At 35.2% G+C, this 20,295-nt stretch overlaps 5 protein-coding genes across 5 annotated transcripts; 2 read left to right on the plus strand and 3 right to left on the minus strand.

The window, feature by feature from the left end:
• Positions 1–726: 726 nt before the first annotated feature.
• Positions 727–2,872, plus strand: LOC140836906 (uncharacterized). Its single transcript, XM_073202782.1, has 4 exons — positions 727–1,074; positions 1,163–1,212; positions 1,298–1,379; positions 2,412–2,872. The coding sequence occupies exons 1-4, from the start codon at positions 864–866 to the stop codon at positions 2,456–2,458; spliced, it is 390 nt and encodes a 129-aa protein (XP_073058883.1). The 5' UTR covers positions 727–863; the 3' UTR covers positions 2,459–2,872.
• Positions 2,873–4,689: 1,817 nt separating this feature from the next.
• LOC140836910 (small ribosomal subunit protein eS8) lies at positions 4,690–6,869 on the plus strand. The gene is made up of 5 exons (XM_073202785.1): positions 4,690–4,836; positions 4,941–5,013; positions 5,644–5,971; positions 6,124–6,296; positions 6,624–6,869. The coding sequence occupies exons 1-5, from the start codon at positions 4,833–4,835 to the stop codon at positions 6,703–6,705; spliced, it is 660 nt and encodes a 219-aa protein (XP_073058886.1). The 5' UTR covers positions 4,690–4,832; the 3' UTR covers positions 6,706–6,869.
• Positions 6,870–6,975: 106 nt separating this feature from the next.
• On the minus strand, positions 6,976–10,795 carry LOC140836909 (putative MO25-like protein At5g47540). Its single transcript, XM_073202784.1, has 11 exons — positions 10,256–10,795; positions 9,632–9,793; positions 9,365–9,483; positions 8,797–8,871; positions 8,616–8,709; positions 8,115–8,174; positions 7,886–7,954; positions 7,692–7,790; positions 7,526–7,570; positions 7,326–7,428; positions 6,976–7,251 (listed from the first exon to the last, which is right to left on the minus strand). The coding sequence occupies exons 1-11, from the start codon at positions 10,499–10,501 to the stop codon at positions 7,142–7,144; spliced, it is 1,182 nt and encodes a 393-aa protein (XP_073058885.1). The 5' UTR covers positions 10,502–10,795; the 3' UTR covers positions 6,976–7,141.
• A 2,798-nt stretch (positions 10,796–13,593) lies between these two features.
• LOC140836911 (beta-1,2-xylosyltransferase) lies at positions 13,594–16,514 on the minus strand. Its single transcript, XM_073202787.1, has 3 exons — positions 15,864–16,514; positions 14,854–15,003; positions 13,594–14,746 (listed from the first exon to the last, which is right to left on the minus strand). Exons 1-3 carry the CDS (start codon positions 16,512–16,514, stop codon positions 14,024–14,026), a joined length of 1,524 nt encoding a protein of 507 aa, XP_073058888.1. The 3' UTR covers positions 13,594–14,023.
• A 319-nt stretch (positions 16,515–16,833) lies between these two features.
• LOC140836912 (pirin-like protein) lies at positions 16,834–18,473 on the minus strand. Its single transcript, XM_073202788.1, has 6 exons — positions 18,316–18,473; positions 18,184–18,233; positions 18,042–18,080; positions 17,893–17,921; positions 17,418–17,584; positions 16,834–17,338 (listed from the first exon to the last, which is right to left on the minus strand). The coding sequence occupies exons 1-6, from the start codon at positions 18,414–18,416 to the stop codon at positions 16,834–16,836; spliced, it is 891 nt and encodes a 296-aa protein (XP_073058889.1). The 5' UTR covers positions 18,417–18,473.
• Between the last annotated feature and the right edge of the window lie 1,822 nt (positions 18,474–20,295).

The raw sequence follows: 20,295 nt of genomic DNA on the forward strand, positions 1-20,295 counted from the left end.
TGCATCATATTCCAAACCTTGGATTTGCACAATATTCACATGCTTATGGAGAATATATATATTAATGCCCCGTCTTAGACATATACTTTCACCAATTGCGTTCCTTTCTTTTCAGCAGGTATTGAGATAATACAACGGGGTTTATATTGTTTTGGTCAGACAAGGCCAACCCATATGACCAAAACAATGGTAAATTTCATGTTACTTTTAGGTTAATTTAGGTCTCCACATATGAGGTCTGCTAAAAAAAATGTTGACTTTACATGTATAGATAAATGTTTGCATTTGCATGCACTCGGCACAATAATTCATATGAACTCAACCTTTTCACCTAGCCAAGTCGTGGTTGCATTGAGTGGAACACTACAGCTTGACCCAGATGTTGGCATCTTAAATCGAATTTTGAAATATATGCGGGTGCCTCAAACAAGCGATGAATGTGACAACATGACTCTTGTGCTATTATTCGCCCTAGAAATGATCATAGCGTTTGGCAAGTTTTGATAGCAAAAAAAAATATTCTAATTTTAATTTAGTTCATCATTTTATTTAAAAAAATTTAAATTCCACCCAAATAATAAGAATCGTTCTAAATCAACAATATATTGAGCAAGGGTGAGATTGAAAGCAAATTTTCAAAAATCGAATTTATTTTGAACTAGCAAAATTTAATCGAATCTTCTTTTTTTTTTCCCGCAAAATGGTTTTTTAAGGACAAAAAAATTTCATTTTTGGAAAATCGATGTTGGATCATCATTCAATTCGACGTGGACCAATCTCGACTTCGCCAGCTCCAATGGCTGAAAATTGCTACCCGATTTAACTGGAACAACGGCCACAATTTCAGTTGCACTTTTCCGAAAATGAATGCGGCTCCGATCTTCTCATCCCTTCAGTTCATCCCCAACCCATACCATTCCTCAAAAAGAAGCGTCATTCCAAAGCCTGCAGCAAACTTCCCAACCAAAAATTCCCCATCAACTTCGAAAATCAGCGCTGTTACTGAGCTTTCTGCGTTTACTTCAGACCCACCTCAGCCGGAGCTCACTTGGCAAATTGTGATCGGCTCTTTGGGTAAAGTAAACAAGATTTACTTCTTTTGCTTTCCTTTAACCACGATTCAAATTATACATAAATATGTTTGTATATTTTATTTCTGCAGCTGGTGTAATTCCATTCGTGGTCGCTGGGATTCAGTTCAGCAAGAGGATTGTAAGTAACTCGATCTGGTGATCCAGTGTAAGTAGTAAGCTTCCATATTTGTGTAACTTTGGTGGTTGGAATGTCAAAACGGCAGGTGGCACAGAGGAAGTGTAATGTGTGTAAAGGGTCGGGTCTGGTCTTGAGGGACAAGTACTACTTTCGATGCCCTGGTTGTGGTAGGCATACCAGTTACTCTCTTGTAATCACTGCCATCAGTTTCGTTTTGCTTGCGTCTCGCTGCTGTCCAGCCATGAATCGAACCCGTTTTCGGGTTTAAAAATATAGGTCTTTATGTGCTATAAAATTTTGTTTTAGAGTCTAGTATGAACGTCAGGAACTCTAAGCAAGAATCGAACATAACATAACTTGAAAAGTTTTTTATTCGGAAAAGTCAAGAATATCTCCCAAAGCCCGATTATCAAATCTGAGTAGTCGTATTTTGGGATACTATAAATTGTTGATAAGAGATCAGACCGGCGGCAATGCCATATGAAAGACAAAGGCTACATATGTGTGTGCATTGATCTTCCCAGATCTACGCTCTCTTTTTTTTAGATAATCTTTTAGTTTTATTTTCTAAATTATTTTCTCAATGAGCAAGAGAATAGAGAACGTGATGCAACTTGATCTAGAGAGCATGACACATATATAGATAATGTCTATCGTCATCTTCTCATGTCTCTGTTTTAGCTCATAATAAAAACAAAAATTACACTTATGTCTCTACACATTAAATGTTCACACAACCTATTAGATATATTAAAGCCTAACTGTGAGGGCCTGTTATCCTAATAACTATTTATTAACATACAATCTTGATTAATCAGTAAACAAAGAAAAGTGAGTTAAAAATTTACGTTTGGGCCTATAAAAATTTCGGCATGACCTTCCCGTAAATAGGACATGTGAAAAAAATCAAATATTCAAAATAAACAACATGTGCTCTCAATAAACACAACAGTATACACACGTGTCAGCCAGACACGATCATGACATACAAACCAAAATATCATCGAGCCGACAATATATTAAAGCCCAATAACCTGATCACTTTATTTTCGACTTAACTTAACAGACAACCTGCAACGCATAATTATTCACGTAAATAAAATTAGATATATGTATTATATGAGAGCTGCAGTTTATGTGCATGGAACTAGTGGATTTACTTGCCCATTTATTCATTTTCTGTATGCTGATCATGGCAGGTGGATTTTTGCCATGGCAGTCGTGGAGGCGATTCTTTACTGGTTAAAGTTACAGAAGCCAATCATCATGCATATTTAGATTGTTTATACATTGTATAAACTGAGAGACATACTTTTAAAGGAAAACTGCTGTATCACATGAGCCAAAAGCTGCAACGATCAAACAAATTCTTTACTCCTACAATTTGGTTAACGACTCGGTAAATTGCAGCATGCTCTTCTTGTTCTTACATATTAACAATTTCCTGTCGGAACAACCTTCCATTCTGCATTCTAGTTTGATGTCCGTTGTTCACCGTGACGAAAGGTTATCACTAAACTCCGATATATCCTCTGCTGGTTCATTATTACTCTTAGAATCTAAACCATTGAATCTTTGTTCATTTGAATCATATTTATGCATGATTAGGTGTCGAAATATGTTCTTCGTTTGGGGATTTGAATATATATTCTCAAGATCACGTCAAGAACAATCGACCAAGTTTTCGAGTTTCAGTTTTTATAATTCATTAAATGGAACTGAAATATTACTCAGTGGTAATAATCAGGCTCATACTTGAGCTTAGGTATGTGAGGTGGTCATCTCGAAAAAAATTTATTCAATTACCTTAAAAAATAGTCAAAAAATAATTTTTATTATGCTATACAAAGCCCAATAATTTCAAAAATAAAAAGGATCTTTTAACATTATATTGAGTCTAATAATTATACTATGAAAGTGCGATATTTATCATTTCTTTCAATTTAAAATCATTGTAATAAACGATTTAGATAATTCAACTTTAGTATTACATTTAACTTTCAATTATTAAATTTGGTATTGAGAATTTCTAAATAATTCCTTTTTTTTCCGAATTTCAATATACTTATGTTGTCTTCTGAGCACGGTTTAGTTTAACTCGGAGTCATATTGAAAATATTGATAAATACGTTAGTGAAAACAATAAAATAACAAGGGAATAAACAAATGGAAATTGATGGATATAATAAGGAAATCAAACAAAAAAATAATATTGAAGAACTTGATATATCTATGGATGATGCGAGACTAAAAAAGTAATTTGAGCTTCTATTGTGAATAAATTCAATGAAGAAGATAGTGCAGTGCTAGCATTATCGAAGATGATAAATATTGGTTTAAAATATATTATTGAAAAATGGTGACATTATTCGAGAGATCAGATTTTTAAGTTCGATACAGACCCCCAAAGTCCCTGTTATGACTAGGGGTTTGAACGAATCAAATCGAGTCGATATTAGTAAAAATTTAAGGTTGAATTTGGTTCGAATTAGGTGTATTCGAGTTCGAGCCGATTGAAAACTATAAATTTTAATTTTGTTGGCTTGAGTTCGGATTAAAAAGAAGTTCGATTGTGAGTTCGGCTTGAAATCTTCGAACTTATTCGCGAGCTTTTCAAACTATTTCTCTCACCATAAGGTTCGAGAATGAATGTTTGAAATATCGACACTTTCGAAAGACTCGATATAAATGTATATTAATATATAATTATATTATATTAATAAAATAATAAGACTCGTGAACTATCGAACAAAATAATTTTGACTTTAATTTGGTTCGAAAAACTCGCGAACTAACTCAATTCATTTATCTCTCTAATTGTGACACTCTAATAAGAAATACGGGGAACATGTAATTGAAAAGTTACATGACACATGCAAAGAATGAAGGGCAAGAAAGAAAAGTAAAAAAATGATAAGGGCTAAAATCGTAATTCAAGTAGAAACCTTACTAAACACTGTTTTTGACTTGAGATGAAATAACAAAATATGCATAATAAATGAATAATAAATGGAAAAATGTGCCGCCAAGGGCATAAGCTAGTTGGTAAGACGTGAGGTGATGTGTGTAGATATCCTTCGATAATATATATCGATTATCATGTGAGAATATGTTTTACTGAAATAATGTGAGGTTATAATATGCGAGTCGGTGTTTGTGGTCGGCGAATCGGTGTTTATGATTATCTCTCTCGAGTTTATGTCTATTCATATATATCTTTCGATTTATCATCTCAACTGGATCAAAGAACCATTTACTCATGTAAGAGGATTCCCATCATGAGTAAATCTTTTTAAAAAAAAAATAATAATTCAGGCACGTTTATTTTATTTGATTAAAAAAATTTATGTTTGTTTTTTAAAATCACAATTTAAAAATATGTAAAATTCAACACACAAATATGCGATAACGTAAAGATGCAGGAGAAACATAAATGCCAACGACGTCGTAGAAGAGAAGCACTATTCTAAGGGTATATCGGTAATATAACGTGGTTAGGGCTTAGAGTGAGCCTTAATAAAGCCCAAACCACTTCCCTTGCTTCTTCTCTACCTCGCCGTTTTCGTAGCTGCACTCTTCTGGAGGATCTATCGTGAACGCAAGGCCTTCCGTCGGCAATCATGGGTACAAGATCAATTTATTCATCTTTTATATCTGTATGATAATCATTGGAATGTATTCCGTGTTTATTTCACGACGAAAGTGAGTGAGTTGTTGTTTTTCCGTAGGTATTTCTCGGGATTCTATGCACAAGAGGCGTGCCACTGGAGGAAAGAAGAAGGCTTGGAGAAAGAAGCGAAAGTAATTTTTTTTTTCAATTTTTCCTTGCTAAATCTCCCCATTTCTTCAAAATTTTCTTGTCTATGAAATTATATATATTTGTGGCTAGTTTATGTAATACACTGCGTGCTCGGTTGAATATTGTGTATTCTCTTTTGCCGCATTGGTTTAACCGTGTGTACGAGTACATTTCTATTTTCGTGAAGTTAATTTCTTTGTTTAATTGGTTTAAGTGTGTGTTGGATCTTGAAGAACAAAAGATTTCATATTTGCGCCCGTTGAGAATTGGTTTCATTTGATCTGACAGATCTTATTTTGCTGGTGTTTATTGTTGGATAAGCATTCTTAGCTCTTCTCATTCCAATGTTCTGCGTTAGTTTAGCTGTGTTAGAATTTGATTTATACTATGAAGGTTCCACTTTTGTTAAATTTTCTCCTTACTTTTTATCCACAAGTTGACTTGTTTACATGTGTTCAATTTTCACGTGAAAAGATTTTTTGTTTGTTTTTGCACCCATTTAAAAAATTGGCGTCGTCTATTCAATCAGATGCTATGCCCTATGTCTGCATTGTTGACATATATATCTTAGGTTCCAATTTTACTTTTTAAATTGCTTTTTATCAGAAGTTGATAGCAACCTATTTTATCAGGTATGAACTCGGAAGACAACCAGCAAACACAAAGATCTCGAGTGACAAGACTGTACGCCGGGTGAGGGTTCGAGGGGGTAATGTGAAGTGGCGTGCCTTAAGGCTGGATACTGGAAACTATTCATGGGGTAGCGAAGCTGTGACAAGAAAGACTCGTATTCTGGATGTTGCTTATAATGCATCAAACAATGAGTTGGTCAGGACCAAAACTTTGGTGAAGAGTGCTATTATCCAAGTGGATGCTGCACCATTCAAACAGTGGTATCTCCAGCATTATGGAGTTGATATTGGTAGGAAGAAGAAGACTGCTGCAAAGACTGAAGCAGAGGTATTATCAAGTCATAATATCCTCTGTCAATTGCAATTGGCTAGGATTTGATCTGTTATCAATAATAAATATTCTTCAGAAAAGTATTAATTCACTTCGCAAGATTTAGGAATCAAATTATTGACAAATATTTTTGTTTAATTGGGCTTTAGGAGACTGAGGCAGCTCCTACTGAAGAGGGAAAGAAGAGCAATCATGTTAAGAGAAAAATTGAAAAACGTCAAACTGATCGCAAGATTGACCCACATCTTGAGGAACAATTCGGTGGTGGCCGTTTGTTGGCTGCAATCTCCTCGCGCCCTGGCCAGTGTGGGAGAGCAGATGGGTATGTGTTATCTTGCGTGGTTTTATCTTGGACACTTGATTTCACATGTGGAAAAGGTTTTAATGAAATTGTGATTGCACCAAGAACTGGCATCAGTCTGATTGCTTCTTAACATTACAAGAATTGTTTATGCTTCAATTTTTGGGGAACTAATTATCACAATAAGGAGTATCTATTGTATGTACATGGTATAAATTTATTCATGTGTAGTGGATGTTCATGTGTCCAATTGGACTACTTTGTTTGATTTTTAATCACCAAATGTGGGTGCCGATTGCCCAAGTTATTCAATATTCTTTTGGTCTGACTTAATTTTGTCTTGGTCAGATATATTTTGGAGGGTAAGGAATTGGAATTTTACATGAAGAAAATCCAGAGGAAGAAAGGAAAGGGTGCTGGTGGTGCCTAAATTGTGGAGTTCTAGTTGCAACTTTCCCTTCTCGAACTTTTTTTTATCTATTTGGTTCTCTTTTGAATGTATTGAACTGAAGTTTACTGCAGTTTTCTAGAGTTGTTAAACATTTCAGTTGCCTTACGTATGGCTTATGAGAATTTTGTTAATTTTCTACTCTTTTTCTTGTTGCTTCAATATTTTTGCTGCTATTAGATACTTATGGTACAGTTATTCTTGCCCCGATTTTAATTCGCGTTTCAAAAGCGTAAAAAAAGCATACGATGGGTTCATCTTTCTTTACACAATGCTCCAATCTCAAAATAAGCTTCAGAAACATAAATGCAAAAGAATCTTGCTTAACGTAATTTATGCTTCATGGCATGAACAAGTCTGTACCGTATGATACTGGTTAAAAACAGGTGAACTTGAAAATAAATAAGAATACATCTAATTATACCACTATTGGTTTGAACAGTACTCCAGAACAGGTAACAGAAGTTGACTGAAATTCCTCAATTTCTTTCACCACTTGTGCTCTGTCTGCCTCGAACAATTCATCCTCTGAAACAAAAATAGGAGGACCTTAGGATTCAACTTCCCATGGTTGTGAAAGTTGTAAAAGAGAAATGCACTACCTTTTTCAATGCTGAAGGCATCTAAGAACCGCAGGAGCTTGCTTTTATTTGCGCACAATATATTGATAATGTCAAGAGGTTTGTTTTGGTTGCACACAAACAACTGGAACGTGGAAATGTAAATACGTATTAAAAATATATCAAACTAGTTGAGTTTCATTACGTTTTCGACAAATTGTTAGAAGTATAGTAAGACTAACCTTGAACACACGGAATGCATCAAGCTGTATGCTTTTGTGTGATTCCTGCAGCAATAAATGCAGACCCGTGCATGATGAATATGTTGCCGTGTAAAAATTTTATCTTCTTTGGATTATATGATGCTACAAGTTAGTAATAAGAAAGGAATACCAATCAAGTGTTTACCCTTAGTAGATTCATTAGAACTCTCATGTTATCCTTGGAGCTGACATAGCTTATCATCACTCCAGTATTCGAACGATCCAGCAAAATATCTCCCAGAAGCTGAAAATTGAAGGGATAAACACAAACAGTGTCAGGTCCATGGAAATTGGACATCAACAAGTAAAGTGCAATCAAACAGCACTCTCTCTGTATACCTTGACAGCGTATCGTCTGGTCATGTAATTTGAAGATACCAACAACTTCGAGTTGAAATCAGCAAAAAACTATGGGAAAAGACGTTCATAGAAAGGAAAATATTAGGATCATATCAAATCGTAATGGTTAAAACTAGATAGTTACATGTGAAGGGCGTGCGTTCAATTATGGAACCAAGTTGTGAAAAAAAAGAACAATCACGTTTGTGTTACAAGTATCAGATCTTACCCAGGCATAATTTGCTGCCAGAAATTCTGCTACTGTAGACTTGTGCCTTGTCAAAAGCTCCTGCAAGATATTATAGAAACCGCAAAACTTTAGACATATGATACATTTAAGAATGCACGAGAAAGGCCTAATCAGGCGTATTGTTGTTGTATTTTCAACAGGCCATTAAGTCTGGTGCATATTAATAAGCTTCGAAGCACATTAGACGCTGGGTGAAACACTATTGAGGGTATCTTGAACCATATTACCTAAGACAAATGATAGGAAAGAAAGAGCCTTTTGATTCCAACAGAACAAAAGAATTCACATTCTTATTTTGTGCTTTAGATCTACCATTTTAAGAAAGCCAAACTGACTCGACTTACAGAAACAACCAAAAATACATGTTGGGAACCACACTGACTTAGTTGCACATGTAAATTACGTTGAAAATAGATAAAGAAAGGTGATAAATGATAAACTTTACTTTTCGAGAGAGAGAATAAGAGAATCATAAACAACCTTGAAGGTAGCTGCAACATCCGAAGCAACATCAAAAGTCGGGAGTTGCATGTAATCAAAAAACTTCTTCACATTCTTTGATTTTAACACATATCTGCACGTGAGAAGGGGGAAAGGGAAAGGCGTCTTATTATGCTTGAAAACATGTAAATACATTTCCTATATGTAATCTGCTGATTACCTAGCAACAACTTGATGTCGTATGCACTCCCTTAATATTGCTCCAAAATGCAAAGCAATGGCAAAATCCTCATACCTGTAGAAAATACAAAGCAGAGTTAGTCCACATATATGAATCAACAAAGTTATTCAACTGAAGAAGGTTACAGAAACCAGGAACATTAACCTCGGCAACAAGGAAACATTTCTGAACAAGATTACACTTCTTGTCATCAGCCCTTTTACTAAACGGATCATGTCTTATTTTCTAATTCTCCTAAGCTGATAAATCATTTACCCATTAAATTTGGTCCATTAGCAAGTCTCATGTGATCTATTAAAACAAGAAGCTCCACACAATGCAGACGACGTGTATCATGCATAGTTGTGCTGCCTCTAAAAGAAAACCAAAACTCCAGAGAAAAACCTTCTGAATTTAGCTTCGAACCGATAAAATTATCATGTACAACCATCTTACTATGCGTATCCTTTGGTTTCCATTGTACAGTCAAATTTGTGCAAGTATTAGTAACAAAAAAGATTATATGTTCATATAGATTAGTTAAAAATAGAGGTCGAAAATAGCTCACCCAGTTATCAACTGATCAATAAGATCAAGATTGGCTTCCAAGTAATCAGAAGCAATCAATCGTGACTGAACCTGTTGTCTTTGCAAATTCGCAACAATTTGAGCGGCATCTTTGCGAGTCTACAAAGAAAACGACTTGTCAATTATATGTTCAGACAACAAAGTAGTGTACATCCAATCTCTTGCTATATTTTTTAAGGAAAACTAAAAAAAAAAGGTATCTTCAGCTGAAAAGAACCGAAATACAATATCAAATCATTGTGCTTGCCTCAAAGTTCAATTTAGGGAGACACGAAATGAGGAGTCGCAGGGTGTCATCACTAAAGAACTCTTGAGTCAATTGTGCACAAGCTTCGGCTACAGGTTCTGAATCTTCGATGCCGTAAAGAATCCCCTTCAGCTCCCTGATAAGTGCATCCAACTGCTCCAACTGAAATTTAAAGGCCGGAATTTATGATGTGATTAGAAGCTTAAAAATACAAATCCATCATGGTATTATTCCTGAGTGTGCGCAAAAATCAGTAGAACTAAATCCCTTGTATTGCCAGCGACCATTTAAATAAGATAGATCAAGAAACAAGACTGTTCGTTCAAATTTCTGTTCAAATTTCAAAGCCAATATATATCTGAATCTTTTTCTACATTTCTGCTACTTCAGTTTCGCCTTTTGTTAGGAGGAAATAATTCAATGGAAAAAGAAAAAAATAAAAAAGGAATAAAAGTGAACAATAAACATTTTAAATGAACACCATGCAACCATAAAATCAATTAAAGCTCAATACATTAGAATTCCAAACTGAAGAAGAACAATAATAAAAAACGCGACCACATGCATGCGCAAGAACACACATCAATATAATGGATGGACGTGTCTTAGGATCACAAAAAACACCTTTTCATCTCGTTTAGACCTGCCGGCGTCAGCGCCCGAATCGAGGTACAAGAGCAATTCCCTCGTTTGACGTACGACCTCGACGGAAGTCCGAGGTTTCTTGGGTTTAAAGAGGTTTTTCATGGAACCGCTACGTAAAAGCTTAGGAACAAGCTTCTTGAAATTCAAGGAAGAAACAGACCTCCTCAAAGGCTGATCATTCTCTTCCTTGTTCACAGCAAAAAAATGAAATTCCGCTGACATCATGTGTCTCTTCAAAGACAAAAATCAATGATATTTCTCTCTCTCTTTTGGGTCGGAGTTTCTCGTACGTATCAAGATTGAAGCTGACAGATGAATTGGATAAAAGAGGTTCGTGGGTCGGAAGATTTCTTGTATAATGTAGGGAGAGAGGACAGAATCGGTAGATTAAGCGATCCCATGTAAGGATTCTGGTGTGATTGGGGTTATTGAAGAATTTGAGTCCTTGTCGAAATGTGAGAGAACACAGAAGAAGAAAACCACAAATTCGTAGGATTCGGGGAGAACTATTATCTCCTATATTCTTGGGTTTTATACTATAATATGACGATCGATTGTTTTAATTTGTTGAATTTGTAACTTTTCAAAATTTACTCAATTCATCTGAGGTTAAAAATATAAATTTATATTCTATAGATGTGATATAAGGAAAAAAATACGTTTCTTGTGAGACGGTCTCACGAATCTTTATCTGTGAGACGGGCCAATCTTATCGATATTTACAATAAAAAGTAATACTCTTAACATAAAAATTAATACTTTTTCATAGACGACTCAAATAAGATATACGTCTTAATAAATACGACCTGTTAGGCAATCTCACACAAGTTTTTACCTAAAAGAATATGTCTTTTGTGACATGTTTTTACATATTTATATATTTATGAGATTGATTGATCGGTCTATATTTGAAGATAAAAGTAATATTTTCAAGAATCGAGTCATATCAGATAAGAAATCTATATCACAAAGTTGATTTGTGAGATGATCTCATGAGAGTTTTGAGATATAACTAGGGATGTAAACGATCCAAACCAAGCCGAACAGTATCAGGCTTGAGCTTGGCTCGTTTAAGAATAATTCAAGTTCCAGCTCGAGCTCGAGCTTGATTCGAGCTTTTATAATCTGGCTTGAGTTTGGCTCGTTTAAGATTGATAGAGCTCGAGCTCGAGCTTTATTCGATCTTTTATCATCAGGCTAGAATTCGACTTGTCTTGAAATTACTAAGCTTGTGAAAAGCTCGAGTTCGACTCGTTAAAAGCTCGTTTATCATGTTAATCAAGTCGGGCTCGAACTTGGTTTATTAATAGCTCGTTTATCATATTTAACAAGTCTGACTTGAGCTCGGCTCGTTTTCGAGCTCGTAAAACAGACAATTGAGCTCGAATTTGAGCTTGATTCGAGCTTGTTAAACTAATATATCTATGAACTAATTTTATATTAGACATAAAAGTTTAATTTTTATTAGTACTAATATTTTTATTTGTCAACTCAACAATGAGTCAAGCTCGAGCTTACGAGCCACCTAAACGAGCCGAGTTCGAGCTCACGAGCCTATTAACGAACATGTTTGTGAGCTCACGAGCCGAATACGCTTAGGCTTGAGCTCGGTCTGATTAAGTTGTCGAGCTCAAAATCGAGCTTGAGCTTGGTTTGATATGATTAACAAACGAACTCAAACAAGCTTTTTATCGAGCCGAGCTCCGAATAGCTCGCGAACGGTTTGATTTGTTTACATCCCTAGATATAACAATTATTTTTATCATTTGAATATACCATCAAGCGTGAATTAATTTTGTATAAAATTCTTTGTTATTCGAACAATTTCTCGAAAAATACGCAGTAACAATAAAATATATATTTAGCTTTCTTAAATCAATTCAATGGATTTTTAGGAAATATTTCTAGATTTTAACATATTGAGTTTTACATTTGAATATAAGAATAATTTATACTGTTTATTGAAAAAAAAATTATTTAAAAAAGTGACGCAGAATTAAAAATTCATAGTTTTTGCATATAAAAATAAATAGATAAATAAAAATTTCCGATCCTGGCGTATATCCTCCAAACTCCAAAGTAACAAATTAATGAGTCAGTTGGGTTGGTGGAAGAAAAGGGACAGCAATTATGAGAATAATGTGAAACTTCTGAAGTCACAGGAATAAAATTTGAAAAATGGACCTTTTTGTTTTTTCTAATAATAGTTTTCATGCATCTTGTGCCACCCATTTCTTTGCTTTTAACTATATAATGTAAAACTTTTGTTTCAAAAAATATTATTATATATGCACACACTTTCAACTTCAAATGAAGCTTTGTTAAATGATTTTTATTTTTAGAGACATATCATTCACAAAAATTCATGTGAAACCATCTTGTAGAATAAAAATAAATATTATTTTACATATCAAAAGTATTACTTTTCATGATATGTATGAATCAGATTGACATGTCTTACGAATATAGAACTGTAAGACCAAGAGACCTATTCTGACATAATTTTGACATCAGAGCTTTTTATTTTCTTTTTCAAAATTTAAAATTTTATAACTAACATTTTTTATTTGTAATTGGGAAATTTGAATTTTTGGTATTGAATGTTTGCTCCATTGTGTTTTTGGTAATCTATATTATTGAATTTCAATTTTATTTCGTTATTTTTTATTTTTTTGCAATTTTAATCTTTTTCGGACGTCACATTATTGTAACGACATGTGTAATGTCACGTCAACATTTCCGATAAAAAAGACTAAAATTATCACGAGGAAGATATATAACTAAAACTGATATCTAATAATATAGAAGACGAAAGAACAATGAAACAATTATACACAACTAAAAATACAATTTTCCATTGTTATTTGCGTCCATTTTTAACTTAAACACTGGTTTATGGTTATCTGTATAGATTCGCTACTAAAATACGATAAAATCATCATTGAAGTTGAAAAAAAAATTCCCATCTTTGATTCTAAATTTGGGCAGCCGATGGCACAAGCCATTTGGCCTAGTGTCTCGATTCAAGACACTTCTCGAGTTTGAGATCCAAGTAAAGCCCTTCCTCAGACATCCGATAAAATAAAATTGGACACGAGATTGAGTTTTCGGCTATGATTATCATATCCAAACACCAAGACAACTCATCTTCGAATGAACTCGAACCTGATACTTACCCAAAACATGGGATCGAATTGGGTTGGGACCGAACGCCCAACCCAGATTTTCAGGTCATGTTATGGCCAAGCTGATTCCCATGCAAACTTGGTGGTCCCTCGTATTCATAGGGTCTCTTTAAGGCAGAGATAGACCTCTGATGGAAGAGAGTAAGTATTGCAGATATATTATACCAAAAGTCACAGCTTTGTAATGGTTTCTCGTGTGCAAAGTTTAAACATCTTATCTCCAAAAGAAAAATGATACAAGCCTTTGCTCTCTATCGAGCTTGCCATTCAAGCAGCCCGTCTATCCAAAAATAACTTGTGATAAAGATGAATCGCCTAAAGGGAAATAGGGGCAAGGAATGTCACTGCGAACCAGCCCCCTAAAGCGAAATGGGGTCAAGGAAAGAGCAATAGGGAAGAACAGCCTAAGACAAATGAACTGACACCGCTGCCTATCTTTTGCCACAGCTCTGCGTGAATGCCTGCTCGATAATCAATAATCATCTATAGAACATGTCCTTAAACCTGTCAAACCTTTGAATGACTTGAAGAAGAAAAACCAAATTTCAAATACATGAGAGCATCAGCACCCAAGACTTGTCAAAATGCTACTCAGTTCATCGATAACTAGTCGAGGGTCAGCATACGATCCATCAAGATCTATGGCATGGTACTCCAACCCTTTCCATTGAGCAATCAATGCAAAATGTGGGCGCCTATATGCACTACTAATTATCTCTAAAATCACAGTTATAGATGTCGCAGAAATAATATGGGTGAGGCCTGCCCCATGAGCACCAATTATGACAGAAGAATCTTGGATGGCTCGAACCTGCTCTTTCATGTTCATGTGTGCAAATAGCCCATTAATGACATTTAATTTACAGTTGGAATGGTTTAAAGCCCATAGTTTTACTGAATCATACACTTCTTGCTCGTTACTGAGTCTTGTTTGTACCTTGCCACCATGACGGGGATGAGCAAGATAATCCTCTCGTCGTACAAAGAGGATATTGTGATCCGAGACTGACTTATGAATATGACGTCTATCCATTGGAAGCCCAAAGGCTGCCCTTAACATCTCACCAAACTCAGACAATCGAGCTGTTTTCCGATCATCGGGTTTTTGCCAAAGATCATGCGCAGATGCCCCTTGGCAATTAATATTTTCAGAAAGACCCTTAAATAGAGAAGTTTCATATCCCAATGGAGCTAGAATAGCATGGCGGAAACACACAGTGCCACTTAGATTCTTAGCGTAAGCAAGGCTTGAAAATAAAGCTGTCCATGTTTCTTCCAAGCGAGTCTGATTTGTCAAAGAATATAGCAATGGTTTATTTATTTATTGTGCACAATTAAAGAGTATAACACCATAAGAAATTTGCCTAATAAGGAAAAACCAAGAAGGCATACCTCACAATGGCCATCTATAAAAACCAAGCGTGGTCTATAAGGCAAGCCAGTAACCCTGGAAGCCACATATGCACTGTACCAATCCGTAAAGGTATGAAATAAGTTGGCATATTCGAAGCGAGTGACTAAAAGCGTTGGCTCCTCGATCCACTAAAATACAAAAATTTAAGAAATGTTAAAAACAAAATCAATGGCACGAATGACATGGGACAATATAAAGAGTTCCTGATCGTGTTATGATGTTAAAGAGGGATACATCATCTCGTAGGTAAGTAAAACCCCAACAAAAATGATATAAAGAATCTACTAAAATTAGTTTAGCCAGCCAAATAAACTTTTTATCTTGCATGTTTTTCGAGCATGGATTAGTGCATCCACAATGCCAGTCTAGATCATTCCATTCTCCACATTTTACTGCACGACAACAGGATGTCAAGGATATTCGCTCCATTACTCTGTCCATAAGTTTCATAACCATGGAAAAGCTATTAGTTTCTTCACCCATCCCATGTAATTTTTTCAATTTGATTGCGAAACTTAAGTAACAAAGGGAAAGAGCAGACCATTCTGAAGCCATCCGCATGTTATGGAATAAAATTTCATTACACGATTCAGGCTTCCAAACCGATCACTCGATAGTTCTCAACTTTTTAACTCCATGTAATAGCCAGGGTATCTACTGAAATCTCTTCGAATAAAATCAAATTTCATACAAAAGTAGAATTCACTTATGGATATACGACCAAAATCCCATAGACTGGAGCTATTAATGCACATTTCCAGATTATCTGAAGAATCCTGAATATCTCATTCAAGTACTTTCCATACAAGAACAAGAAGATTCTAGTTTCCTTATCCTCACGATTTATCGCGTGCAATTAAAAATGCTTCCTTCGATGATCCAATCATCAGGGTTATTTCACGAACACGAATTAGAATCCAAACCCAAAGCTACCAATTCAATTCCAAAGATCAAAACTTCAGATACCGGAAAAACAAGACAAACTAACCTCAGAGCAAGTAAATTCTGTGGCGTCAACTAACCGGATCGAATCGATCAATCCACGCATGGTATGCCTGTGCACAGCACCTTCTGGTAAATATTTATCCAAAAATTCCTCATCCACCAGCTTCTCTCCAATTCTTGATCTATCACTAACCTCAATCTGGAAAGCCCCGTCCTCAAAATACGGCAACTCTTCATCTTCTCCTCTCCCTATCACACTCTCCAACTTCTCGCCCCCGTTGGACATCGAAATCCTATCCTGAACCATCCGGATTCTTCCTCCTTCACATATCGAACTCCTCAAAGTCTCGCTGTAAAAACACCTGAACCACCCACCAGCGCCGCCAGATGCGGAGATTTTCCGTGGGTGATCTGAAATGGGTCTCAAAGGGTCGACTCTCTGAGTGTACCCGTTACCAAAATATGCTTCGCAAGACCTGAATGGCGTATTGGGGTTGTGTGACCATGGGAGGTACGAGGGTAATATTGGCCAAGGCTTTACGGCGAGAGGGAGGCGAGGCGGGGAATATCCCGAGGAGGAGAGAATAACCGGAGGTGGATGATGGTGTTCCGGGTGGGAGGAGAAGTAATAGTAGAGAGAGAGGAAGTTTAATGCGAAGAGAAAGAGCAGAATCTTCAGCTTTTGGCCGTTCATGTTGGTATGGAAGGGAGCTGTGTGCGGCGTGTGTACATGTTTCCTTTCATGCGTTACTTGAATCAGATTATACTTAGATTAGGCAAGTAGGCCACCAGATCTAGCCTGTTTATACTCGAGTTTGGCCAATAAATTGATCATATTTTCTACTTTTCTTTTCATTTTTCTCCCAACAACATCACTAATTTCATGTCAAGTTTTTAAATATGTTAACAAATCGATTAGTTTAACTGATTTGATGCATCGCCATGCCCCTAGAAAAGGGAACCTCGAGATCAAAACAAAGCACAAAGGGACAAAATATAAATAAAGCTAAAAACTAATGACCAAATCTAATAGTGGATTCGGAATTCCAGTATCTTGCTTTCTCAAATCCATTGATGTAATTCTCATAATCTTCAATAGTCTGGTCTATCTGTTCTTGAGTATTCATCACAAATGGTCCATACTGCACAACAGGCTCTTCCAATGGCTCCCCTCCAACCAAAATAAACCGTAATGATTTCGAGGACTTGTTGTATGCATCCAAGCCGTCGCCCGACCCAAGAAGTAAAAGGTGGTGTGCTGATACGGGTAAAGATCGTGAATTTCCGAATATCCCCTCGCCCTCGAGAACGTACACAAATGCATTCCAAGACATGGGTATGTGTTGTAGGATGCGAGCTCCGGGCTTGAGAGTGAAGTCCAAGTACATTGTAGGGGTCCTGGTGTATATTGGTGAGTTAACTCCCATTGCTTCCCCTGCTATAACTCTAACCTTGACTCCATCCTTTGTAGCTTCTTGAATGTCCTCACTGTTCATTTCTTGATACCTTGGCTCTATCCTGTGGAAAAAGGTAAATATGATCAGTTTCAAAACAAATCAAATCAAATCCGCTAAATTTACAAAATATGGGAACTCACATTTTATATCCAGAGGAGAGGTTAATCCACAGCTGCAAACCTTTTTGAGTTCCTTGAGATGCAGGCATTTCGGAGTGAACTATTCCTCTCCCTGCAGTCATCCATTGCAAGTCACCAGCTTCGATGGTGCCTTTGTGCCCCTCAAAGTCTTCATGCGTCACCGCTCCCTGAACGACACATGTATCAAACGTCTATTTCGCGATTTCTTTGATTTATAAAAAATAATCACGCAAATTTAGCCGCGTTGCCGGCATGGTTTAGTCTTTTTTTAAGATGTTTTGCACAGTTTCTAGGAGGTTTCAGGCTCTAGGACATGATGCAGCATGTCTACCTAATGTGTCGACATTCAAACATAAATAAAGCACGGCATTAAAGAAAAAATATTACGAAATTTAAATACACCAAGTCCCACCATCAGAATCTCTAAATATTGTAACTGCACAAAACAGAGGAGGTAAAGTGTAGGTTTTATTACCTGGAGCATATAGGTGACTGTCTCAAATCCTGTAAAATGGTACAGAAAAAACAATTCAAATCGTTTAATTACCGTCTGAGAATAAAAAAAATCTTAAAAACTTGACAGATTACTGTGATGGAACTTCGATTTAATGGTCGATATCAAACCTCTGTGCGGGTGGTCGGGAAATCCAGCAGGAGAAGACACTGTGTCCACATTAACACGTAATAAGTTATGGATGACCAGAATCTTGATCTTAATAAAAACTCATATTCAATCAAAAACGGGCGAAAAATAGAGACAACCCACCTGAGAATTCATCCAAAAGAAGAAAAGGGTCAAAATATTTCAGCTCAAACCTGCCAAAAAAAAAACCACCGGAATACAAAACTGTCCATTTCAAGGAAAAAATCAAAAATCAGTATCTGTTTTTTTTGTTACCTTCCAATGCTTCTTCTCACAACAGCACCGACGCCTTCTTGTTGGGGCCTCGCCAGGAATTTTCTGGCAACTGGCCGAGGATCCATGACAACATTTGACATGTCTGTTTCTTTGTATTTTTCCTTTTGTCTCTATGTTTTTGTGAAGGTTTCATGAATCTGCGCTGTATATATATATAGTCGGAAAGAGGGAGGGAATCAGGAAACTTGAAATCCGTTCATGGTCAAAGGAAGAAAGTGGGTCCCGCGTGCGAGGTTCCTTGTGATCCAGGATCATTTGGCGTCAGCATGACGCTATCCGTATGTCATCTTACCACATCTATGAATTTTTTTAAAAAATTTTATTATACCACTCAAGTACTTAATGATTTCATCTGTATATGAATCTTGATTGCTAAAATTACAATTCAATCAGTTCCATGAAAAAAACGTGGTTCATTAAATTTTTAAATTTTGAGTTTTGATCAATTAAATTTTCAAAACGTAGTTTTTGTGCGTTAAATTTTAATTTTCAACTATTTTGATCAAATTATCGACGTGATTTAATATTTAGCTCCAACCAGGGTTTCAATTCATGCTCGCGACCGAGTAAGCGCATTGGAGGTGGAATAGAAATCTTTAGGATGACGCCATTATTTAGCAAGCATGACATCATTAAGCAATAATATTTTTAAATCAATTTTTTAAAATTGTGGTGGAAAATCTCAAATTTTAGTTCACAAAAGCCTAGCTGTCTAATGACTATGGGTGAACTGCACTTTGCCTCCGCCTACCTATACCGAGCATTAAATTAAATTTAATCCCATATTTAATTTACGCGACCAATCAATTAATCCCAATATTATCATTAAATATTTCGTTTTTCGTATATATATTTTATATTATGAATGATATTTAAAAATGTAACGATATAAATAGACAAAAATAAATAAATATATATCACTTTCTCAATTGAAAATAATATAGGTCTTCGAAAAAAATAATTTATCTAAATAATAAAGGGTCTTAATCTAGAGGAGATGACCGATATACGCTACGTCACCCATTTATTGTAATATAAAATGTAATATCTAATTATTTGAACACCATTTATAATATATCTTTTATTTTAAATATTTTATAATTTATTTATATTTAGCTTTAATTATGGAAAATAACGTGAATAGACCTTTTTTTAGTAGTTTTCACTATTTTCGATTTTCTATATAATATAAATATAAAAGAGTGAATCTAAAAATAGAGAGATTTCACGAAAAAAAGCGTGTAGAATATATTTAGAGTGAATATATATATATATATATATATATATATATATATATATATATATATATATATATATATATATATATATATATATATATAGCAAACACTTGTGTGAGACGATCTCACGAGTCGTATTGGTGAGACAGATCTTTTATTTGGGTCATCCATAAAAAAATATTATTTTTTATTGTGAATATGTGTATGGTTAACCCGTCTCACGGACAGACTCACATGAAACTCAATATATATATATATATATCGAATTTAGGAAAGCTTGTAGAATATTGTAGACATTACGTGTTGGATTGATGAATGTGTGATGATCTGTTGGTTACGAAAGGTTGATGCAATCTAATTTTAAAATTAATGGTTATCCAATATTGACGTTCTATCACGATCTTTATTCATCATATTAATTAAGTACTGGTTATTTTGCATATATGATCTGTGTATGTATAATTTTTTTTATCATTATCGATAGACTAAAGTGAAATTTGACAAAATATGGAGATGATAAATTGATATTCGAATTGTTGAAATAAAAAAATAAAAATAAAAGTGTGTTTCAAATTTTTTTTAAAAAAATATAATAGTAAAGTTGAAAGAAAGAATTGATGTTCTTTTCTTCTTAGGTGGTTACTATCATGTCCTCGACTTTAATAAAATAGAATAGATTTTTCATATTTATAATAATAAATAATATTTTTTATATAAGTAT

Source organism: Primulina eburnea, chromosome 7 (genome assembly GCF_022965805.1).
Source record: "Primulina eburnea isolate SZY01 chromosome 7, ASM2296580v1, whole genome shotgun sequence".
In the NCBI taxonomy this organism is placed as follows: domain Eukaryota; kingdom Viridiplantae; phylum Streptophyta; class Magnoliopsida; order Lamiales; family Gesneriaceae; genus Primulina; species Primulina eburnea.

What these genes read in the sequence shown, in the direction of transcription:
- LOC140836912 (XM_073202788.1), bottom strand. Translation starts at nt 18,416, where the DNA reads ATGTCAAATGTTGTCATGGATCCTCGGCCAGTTGCCAGAAAATTCCTG. An exon ending in TCCCGACCACCCGCACAGAG is followed by an intron (nt 17,922 to 18,041) that starts GTTTGATATCGA and finishes ACCATTTTACAG; the next exon opens with GATTTGAGACAGTCACCTAT. An exon ending in CTCTCCTCTGGATATAAAAT is followed by an intron (nt 17,339 to 17,417) that starts GTGAGTTCCCAT and finishes CTTTTTCCACAG; the next exon opens with GATAGAGCCAAGGTATCAAG.
- LOC140836910 (XM_073202785.1), top strand. An exon ending in CTGCAAAGACTGAAGCAGAG is followed by an intron (nt 5,972 to 6,123) that starts GTATTATCAAGT and finishes ATTGGGCTTTAG; the next exon opens with GAGACTGAGGCAGCTCCTAC. An exon ending in CAGTGTGGGAGAGCAGATGG is followed by an intron (nt 6,297 to 6,623) that starts GTATGTGTTATC and finishes TGTCTTGGTCAG; the next exon opens with ATATATTTTGGAGGGTAAGG.
- LOC140836906 (XM_073202782.1), top strand. Translation starts at nt 864, where the DNA reads ATGAATGCGGCTCCGATCTTCTCATCCCTTCAGTTCATCCCCAACCCA. An exon ending in AATTGTGATCGGCTCTTTGG is followed by an intron (nt 1,075 to 1,162) that starts GTAAAGTAAACA and finishes TTATTTCTGCAG; the next exon opens with CTGGTGTAATTCCATTCGTG. An exon ending in CTTTCGATGCCCTGGTTGTG is followed by an intron (nt 1,380 to 2,411) that starts GTAGGCATACCA and finishes TGATCATGGCAG; the next exon opens with GTGGATTTTTGCCATGGCAG.
- LOC140836911 (XM_073202787.1), bottom strand. Translation starts at nt 16,514, where the DNA reads ATGAACGGCCAAAAGCTGAAGATTCTGCTCTTTCTCTTCGCATTAAAC. An exon ending in CAGAATTTACTTGCTCTGAG is followed by an intron (nt 15,004 to 15,863) that starts GTTAGTTTGTCT and finishes TTTGTATTTTAG; the next exon opens with TGGATCGAGGAGCCAACGCT. An exon ending in TTATAGATGGCCATTGTGAG is followed by an intron (nt 14,747 to 14,853) that starts GTATGCCTTCTT and finishes TTGACAAATCAG; the next exon opens with ACTCGCTTGGAAGAAACATG.
- LOC140836909 (XM_073202784.1), bottom strand. Translation starts at nt 10,501, where the DNA reads ATGATGTCAGCGGAATTTCATTTTTTTGCTGTGAACAAGGAAGAGAAT. An exon ending in GGTCTAAACGAGATGAAAAG is followed by an intron (nt 9,794 to 10,255) that starts GTGTTTTTTGTG and finishes TTTAAATTTCAG; the next exon opens with TTGGAGCAGTTGGATGCACT. An exon ending in ATTGATCAGTTGATAACTGG is followed by an intron (nt 8,872 to 9,364) that starts GTGAGCTATTTT and finishes TATTTTCTACAG; the next exon opens with GTATGAGGATTTTGCCATTG.